This window comes from Alligator sinensis, unplaced genomic scaffold (assembly GCF_000455745.1).
Source record: "Alligator sinensis unplaced genomic scaffold, ASM45574v1 scaffold448_1, whole genome shotgun sequence".
In the NCBI taxonomy this organism is placed as follows: Eukaryota; Metazoa; Chordata; order Crocodylia; family Alligatoridae; genus Alligator; species Alligator sinensis.
The window spans coordinates 4,216,072-4,224,940 of record NW_005841870.1 but is presented as its reverse complement, the minus strand read 5'-3'; the positions used below and the strand labels follow the sequence as shown (position 1 = coordinate 4,224,940).

The window sequence follows — 8,869 nt, the reverse complement described above, 5'->3', positions numbered from 1 at the left end:
TGCCGTATCTGCAACACAAGCTGCAAGAGGCAACAAAAGAACATTTGCTTACTATTTCTGTCACTGTCCTTCTGTTAAAGACTCTCCCCTCATCTCTGTATTCTTTAAATCAGGGCTGTCCAACTTCTAAGTGGCCAGAGACCACACGCCATGTGATCCACATCAGCAGGGGCCATGGTCCCTCTCCCACAGATTGGGCAGGCACCCTCCTACCATACTGCACTGCAGGATGCACCAGCCCCCACTCAGCTCCCCAGCTGCAGGCTACCCTTGGGGTGGGGGTGAGAAGTGAAAGCTAGAGGAGGAGAAGAGGGAGCATGAAGACCTAATCTGCTGCTCCAGACAAAGCAGTGGGGGGGGGGGGGGTGGGGGTATAAGCAGCAGCCAGGTGGGAGCCCAAGACCCGCAAATTAACCTCTCAAGGGCTGCATGAAGCCTGCCAGTTGGACAGCCCTGCTTTAAGCCACTGAAACAAGTCAGTCCACAGCACAGTGCATGTCCCTGCTAGTGGCAAAGAGCTGCCATGGATAAACATGGAAGCAGCATCAGTACTGTGACCATAGAAACACCTGGAGGCCACCCAGTAAACAAGCACTCAGATCAGAGGCTTGCATGCCCATGTTTGAATACTCCTTTCCATTTCAGCAGCTGGGTGGGGATGGTGGGAAATGGAGGGTGGGGGTGAAGCAGTGCTGCTGCTTGATTTCTGGAGTTAAATCTTGAGCAGTGGCTATCAGCTGCTTCTGTACCACCACCTTACCATGTTATGACCAAAAATGTTTCCAAAGCTACTTTTTCCTCCCCACCGAGGGACTGAAGAAGTGGAAGGAGAATGGTCAAGAAGAAGCGTAGTCAACATATGCTAATCCTTCTAGCTGTGGACAAAACTCTTGATATGATTGTGGCCCAAGCCATATTACATGACGACTTAGTCTAACCGAGCAAGAAACAAAGGTAACCAAAAACAGAGATTAAAAGAAATAAAGATGTTTCTAAATTTAATTATTTCTCTTTTTTTGGAAGCCACAGCTGGACCACTGACCTAAGCCTTGGGAGAACTGGTTTCAACTATATGTTCTGCCAGTCACCCTGTGTGACACTGGGGAAAGCCATCTAGCGTCTCTGTGGCAGAGTTCTCGGTTATACCCTGAGGATAACCATGCATTCCTTCCTCACAGGAATGCTGTGTGGACAAATTCATGAAAGACTGCAAGGTGCTCATGTGCTATTGTAACAGAGTTGATATAAAAGAAACCTCCCCACTGCAGTATACCATGAGGTCCTTAAACAAAAAAGCAAAAAAGTCTGACCTCCACCTCATCCAGGCCCTTGAAACACTCAAGGGGAGCAAAGCAAGAAGCCAGGCTGGGAGCGTGCTCAGCCTGGTCACAGCTTCTGCCAACTGAGCTGAGACAAACCAGAGTGGAACATTCATAAAAACTTAAGGTCAGAGGCTATTCGACTCCTGCAGTGTGCTGTAATAGGGAAAGTTATGTTTTCTTTTAGCAACATCATCTGGAGAATCTTTGCTCCATAAAGATAAAGCATTTCTGTAACTGGAGGAGTGTGTGAAGATTTTAAGTTACTGGCAGACTCTGTTCTTTACTAGAACACAAAGATATTGCTACTGCTTTGCTTTGGTACCCTTTCCACTACATCTGTTGTGTAACAGGACTAGGAGCGTTCAGATTCTATTGCATTCCCATGACAAAAAAACAAAACAAGAAACTATAGCAATGTTCAACTTACCTTAGCATCTGGTCACCTTCCACAGTCCTTACTCTTGAGAAAGAGAGGGTGGGGAGACTGCTTCAAACACAACTACACAAGGGGCACGTCTATACGAGATGCTAACTGTGCAGTAGTTTAGTAACTGTACAGTAACATGCCAGCCAAAAACCATGCTAACACATTACTGCACAGTAATATTAGGCTATTGCACAGTTAGCGTCACTAAAAACCCATGCATCAGCACTACTGCAAGTTACTTCACATTGATTAGTACTTGGTTATCCAAGTACTGAACTTAATATGCAGTAACTATGGCACATTAATGAACATGTAGATGCGCTAAGGAGTAGCAAGAACCAACCAACCAACCAACCTACCTCTCTCCCTCAAAAAAAACCAAACAAACAAACAAGAAACAAACAAACCACACACACAAGACTGAAAGCACGAAAATGTAAAGGTGAACAGACAAGTAAGGTTAAAAAAGAAAAAAACTAAGCAAAGAGCAGGACGGAGCAGCAGATTGGGAGAAAAATAAGTGTGGAGATGGAGACAGGGATGCAATTACACTGGTCCTTGCAAAGAAGGAACAGGAGCTTGAACGTTATGAGATAAGGGACATCCAATGAAGGAAGCTAACATTATTGGAGTGATAGGAGTAATTTCTCATACAGAGCAGAGTGAGTGTATGTAAAATTAAACCTTTTCGTTTTTGTTGATGAACCTCCCCCCACTCCAAAAAAAAAACCCAACAGAAAACAAACACACTGTGGTTTAAACTACAGATGTACTTGTAAACTGAATTGGTTATGAGGATGAAACCCGCTAGGTGGTTAACGAAATCCAAAGTAATCCAAGTTTATTTTGATTTAGTTTGATCTGATTCCATATCAAAAGGAATCTATATCGATATATTGCCTTCAAATATAAATCCTTAGAGAAGTAACTTAATGCAAGAATCAGGGAATCTTCGATAAAAATCATGAAGGTGGAAAATTCAAAAACCAATTAAAAAGTAAATATTTCTCTCACACAATGCAGAATTACCCTGTGGAATTCACTGCTGTAAGAGATCACACCAAGGTCATACCGAAAGGGACTGAAAAAGTCCCTCTTTTTGTATGAATGACAATAATATTATCTAAATATTAAAAAACGACCATTTTTGGAAGGAGTATAAATCCCCTCAAGCTTTGGGAACTAAGACAATCCGACAGCTGACAACTTAAATGGTAAATTATTCTACATCAGCCTACAGCAGGATAGCTTACTTCCTGTTAGATATATCTGGTACAGACCCCTCTCAGTGACAGGACATTGGCTTATATTGACCATTGATCTAGTCTGGTCTAGTCAATCCTGCACATTATAATCTCCCTTCCCCCTCAAAGCCTTTACATTTTTACAAGCATTCTTTGCAATTTGTGGTTTAGAAAATGTGTTATGCTTCTAGCCACAGAGTCCTATTACATTTCATCTCCGGTGCAACAACTGACACTTTGAATTCACTCAACAGCAAAAGTGTTGGCAAACAACTTAGCTACAGGAAACATCCAAAAGGTAGAACAAGATTAAAGAATAGTTGACCCTCTCATCTCCCTTAAATGCATCTGCTCATGGAACAAAGATAAAACTTTAAAAAGGTTTTGGATAATGTACCACAGTTTGTGACAGTACCACAATACATTCTCCTTGTGTCCTCCCCACGGTGTAGCCAAAACATTAATATACATACAATAGCTATACAAATGTGTCTGTGGGCATTTGTGAAGTCATTTACTCTGTGCATAGAACTCACTTACTTTTAACAATACTTAGACCAAAGAAATGAGGGTCTTTAATCTTCATTAAATCACAAACTTGCTGGAAAAGTTCCTGTCCGGTGGCTTTGACCTGAAAGAAACAACCAACTCAGGGTTACAGGATGCTCACATACCCCAGCACTGAAAAGTTTTTCCAGGTAAGACAAAAATCAATAGCTACGAGAACAATTGTATCAGAAACAGAGGGCATAACTCTGTTCTCCACATAAGATTATTTTGGGGTAGGCTTTTTCCTTGCAGTAGGGGAGCATTCTTTCCCCTTCCTTTCACATCAACCTCAACTGTTTTAGACTCAAGGCAAATCCTCTGAGCCTTCACTTGTCTTTTTGACCAAGGGAAAAAATATTAAAGCAATTCTTCTGTTGCAAAGAACTCTGAAAGACCAAAACAGGTCAGAGGGGTTTTGACACTATGGATACCCATTTGAAATATCTGGGTTTATCTTATCTTATGAATCATATAGGTGTGTGTACACCTAATAGTGCTAATATTACACAGCACACCATGGCACCCTTAAAAGGACTGCATGGCACCCCAAAAGTGTTGTGGCACCCTGGTTGAGAATCACTGTCCTTTTTGTTCTTGCCTCAGTAAGACAGGAACTAAAGGCTCCAGTATACTGGTGTCCTTTTATAATGAGACAGCAGAACTCAATGCGTCAGTTGGGTCTGCACAGCCCAAATACTCTGCTTACAGAAATTGTCAGGGAATATTATTTATCTCCACAAAAATAAAAGCATTTACCACAAAGAGAAGTAAAACTTGGAGGTTTTGAGAAATCACAGGTGTAAACTTTCTCCCAAGAAGATAAAGACACACACCATACTGCTTCAGGCTTTGAACAGCAGTCTGCAGGCTGATGCAGAGGGAATTTATTCCATTGACTTTGACCCTGCAGAGATTAAACCCTTGATTTTCAAAGCTGCTGTGTGGCTTCTTGCCCACCTCCTTCCTTCCATGCAATGTTATCAAGCTGGTTTCTTTTCCCCCAGTATCTGACTTCTAGCCAAGAGTAGAATTTAAGAGCTTGAAAGTTTACCAAACACCTTATAGGCAGAAGTAATATAAAAAACAGGGATGGAGAGAGAGCGAGCTGAGAAGCAGCAAACAACAAAAAGTTCAGGATCAGCTGACATGAAGGGATAGAGTGACAACCCTGACGGAGGGTGAGGGGGAAGAAGAGGTGGAAGGGAGCTGGCTCCTGTCCTCACACTTTGCTGTTTCTTTATTAGGGTTTTCCTCCTCAAATGGCTTGCTTATGCCGTTGCTCAGAACTTTTGCAAGCAGCAGTAGCACTGTAATAAAAGCAGACAAGAATAACATGCGTTGTTTCTAGACAATCATGGAGTAATGTCTTTAGTAGCCACTGAGCAATGACCTGGCAGACCTATGAGTACCAGAGGCATTGGAGCGGCCTGCTTACAGAAACCTTTCCGGATATGAAAGAGTGCAGTGCTATTCTCATAACTGTAAGGACAAGAAACAATTTTGCAGAAGCTTTCTTCCAAGGCCACCCATCTACTCCCCAGCAAGAAGCGGATTCTTCAAACCTTTTCACTGCAGAGGTATGTCACTCTTCCCTAGAAACTGAACACCCTCTCTGCTCCACCAGAAGACATACAGATTTCACTGGGCTTGGACAACAAAGAGTCCGAGTTAATCTAATAGTGATGCTGAATCAATGCTGCAAGGAGGCCATTTGGGCTGAGGAGGTGGATTCTACCACTGTGGCAATTAATGCTGCCACTACCTCCACTGCCAAATTTCTGGACCCATGAGGAACCCTGCAGACTGGATGATGTGGCCCTGTGTACTGGACTGTGCCAGCATAAGGGATAACTCCGTGGCTGGATCTAGCATGCAGGGCCAGGCTGGTATGCTGAATTGCACCCCTGGATCAACAACATGCTGAACTCATGCTGGATCAGGCCTACAGATGGCCCCATGTCACTCATCTGACCCACAGGGCCAGGCAGCTGAGCACCACTGATCTAGATCCCAGATCTTTCTTCAGAATGCTGACGCTGTAACCTTAGCCAGGTATTCTTATGGCAGTGATATGCAATTGTAAAATTAAGAGCCCTGCTAAACTGAGGTCTTCATCCTTTCCCCACATAAAGGAGTTCAGGACAGAAACACGTGTAACCAAACATTTACTTACTGTGGAAAAGATGTTTTAAGAAGAGTGCTGATGTACTGGTAACTACAACTAGAGTACGTGTGAGTGTTGTTATGCATGATAACAATGACAATGTATATGTTCTACACAATTAGACACATTTCAAATACTTTCATATTCAAAACAAGCAGAAGCCTTCTTATAATATGGAATTTTCTGAAACTAAACGTCTGCAGGTAAGTACAGGACACTCTGAATGAGGCAATTAATAAAACTGCCTATAAAATACACACAGCCCCACCCATGTCATTCCCCTCTTCAAATCCTTTCATCAATGAACTCAACTTTTTCATGTTTCTAATCTTCAAGGCCATGCATAGCTTTGGTCATGCTTACCATCTTTGTTTTCATGTCCTATATTCTCTTAACTCTACTAACAGTCCTTTCCAAAAAATTATTCTTACATTTGTCCTCTCCACCTAGAGTTCTTTTCCCCCTTATTACAGTACTTAGATTTATATCCCAAGTCCACCATGATGGTATCCAAAGACCAAGAATGTTATCAACTCAAGGAACATAGGGTTACAGCTGTCTGCTTAAGGCCCTTGTATAATCATTTACAGCTATTCTGGAGTAACTTCATATGTGGACAAGTGCTCAGCAAGTACAGTGAAAAACGCTACCAAAATCAGAATCACTGTGCTATTTACGCACTGTGCTGTGCCCAATAATTCCCCAAGGGCCAAAAGAAAGACTCAGGTTTGCATGCTTCTATTAAGCCTATTTGCCAGAACCTTCCGAGTTGGGAAGGACGTTCCTATTTTTTCATGATGCCTGCAACACTGTGATCGCATCTACATGAGCAGCGGACTGTGCAGTTGTTACTGTGCAGTCATTTAGTACTGCACAATAACTTGGTTATTGCATAAATACTTAGTGCATAACCAAGTACTAAATGACTTCACAATAAGTGGCGTTACTGCACAGTAACATCCCGTTTTTTTTCTGACGCTACTACTTTTCTGCGCAGTAGCTTATTGCTGCTGCGCAGAACCTTGTTACTACAGCGCTAGTGCGCCCCCTCCCAACGCTAGTGCACAGTAGCTCATTGCTACTGCACAGTAGCATCTCATGTAGACGTCGCCTGTGTCACCCAGTATGATCAGAATCCACAATGTACTGTCCCACTTACTGCTTGTGTAAGCTCCTCAAGGCTCCTTAACCCACTCTTCCTAGAGTAGGTTTGTCAGCCAGGGGTATGCAGATCCCTGGGGGCATTTGGGAAGGCCCCAGGGGGTACGTGGCAGCAGCGCAGAGAAGCGAGGGCACTTCCTGTTTCACCAGCAGCACTTCTGGTTTCACCGCCAGCGTTTCCAGGTGTGCCACTGCATGCGGGGAAGCCCCCCGGCCTGTCAACCGGCCAGGTGACTCCCTGCTTCTTGAATGGCTGCCGGGGGTACACCAACCAAACAAGGTTGAAAACCTCTGTCCTAGAAGTTCTGTACACTTTCAGCCAGGCTGTCCCCTTCTACACTCAAACAACACCCCTTGTTGGCAGGTCAGACTTCTCCAACTTTGATTTAAATTTGCATAGGATCTTAGTAGGCTTCAATACCCCTCACATTTTTGCTTTTTCTTTAAGATTCCACAGCAGCCTTTCTGGTGTTGGGAAACCGCTGTTTGAGAGGATGGTTTGCAGGGAATCTATCAATCATTTATACAGCCAAGGAAAATAGGAGGTTGCTGACAATAACTAAATGAACTTGGACACATTTAATATAGAAGAATGGAAGGAATCTTTTATGAACTGCATTCTTCCCCCACTCCCCCAGTCCCTCCTAACACCAACCTGTGAAAAGTTAAACAAGAAGCACAGACCTTACCCTATGGATCCAGACCTGATCACATAAAATGGCCAGGTATATTCTCAATTGGATGAACAGGATTTATGTGGTGTCTCTTAACGGAAGTTATTGGAAATACATGCATACATCCCTTACTTACCAAAAGCAAGATCTTTGGTCTGTTGAAAAAAGAATGATACTTACCTACCTCGGTGGGTTGATTACTTAGTAGTAATGCTAATGCCCAGGATTTGTCTGGCACTTTACAATTTTGCTGTCTTGAGCAAACACTATGATAATAGCAAAAATATGCTGTTTGTGGTTGTACTCATTAAAATCTAAATGCTACTGGTGTTGCTGGACAAGTTGCTCCTTTGCCCCTTTAAGACTTCACAAGTGGAAGAAGCTTTTTATTTTGTAGGTTTTTTAAAACTGTAACAGGTGGATTTTGTTACTGGCTTTGAATTTATCTAAAGAATCGTGTTTCATACCTGTGTGTTCTATACCCAATTGTGTTTCTGAGAATTCATGTTTTGCATCAGCTAGCTATATTTTTCTCTACACACAGACATGTCAGAGTACATTAAGGAAATATATTTAACCAACTGTTTAACCAAAGAGACAGAAGTAAGTGAGAAGCAAAAACTTTTTAAAAGGCTATCGACAGGTATAAAGTTACAGATCCCTTAAAAAAAACTCTGAAGGCAAATACGTAGGGCTCTACACTCTCAAGATAAACTATCAAAGGGGCTGCACTCAGTGCAGCCCACTCAGCCTTTCAACAACATGGCCCTTCAAAGAGGCTTCAGGAAATGAGGCAGAAATGGCCTGAAGGATGTGTCTGGCATTCCTTCCATTCTTGCTTGCACCGTAAAGCTGAACTCTAAAGACCCCATCTACACTTATTAAAGCCGCTATAGTCCAAAATGCTTCAGGCTCATATTTTAAAGATGGATTAGCTGGCCAAATGATCAGTAACCCTGACTACACTGAAGCAGGGGTGCAGTTAAAAAAAAAAAAAAAAAAAAAGAGAAAGAAATCCACAGATGTTAGGATGAGAAACCTTAAGTTAGATGGGCCACTAACTGCCACAACTGTTTCAAATAGGTGTGTACAGCTAAAGATTTTCTTGGCTGATACTGATGGCCAGTTATTAACCAGTCATATCAGCTGATGCTGAACTGATAGCTGATTTACAGGAATGCAGCCTAGCAGCTTGGAGAGCAGCATCCCACTGGTAAGTTGGGGTGGGGGGGGGAGGAGCAGACTGAGGCCCCCACAGTGAGGGAGGGAGTGGGGCAGGGGCTGTCCAGCCAGGGCAGTGAATGCAACCCCCAGGGTACTGGAGGGTT

At 43.0% G+C, this 8,869-nt stretch overlaps 1 protein-coding gene across 8 annotated transcripts in view; it reads right to left on the bottom strand.

The window, feature by feature from the left end:
* Positions 1–8,869, bottom strand: part of FRMD1 (FERM domain containing 1) — a 65,444-nt gene that overhangs the window by 35,199 nt on the left and 21,376 nt on the right. For 7 of the 8 annotated variants that reach the window (XM_025195042.1, XM_025195036.1, XM_025195033.1 and 4 more), the window contains one exon: positions 3,534–3,624. In XM_025195042.1, coding sequence (XP_025050827.1) covers positions 3,534–3,624 — 91 coding nt within the window. Of the gene's footprint in view, positions 1–3,533; positions 3,625–4,298; positions 4,850–8,869 lie in introns of all 8 variants that reach the window. The other variant, XM_025195055.1, reaches the window with a different exon arrangement.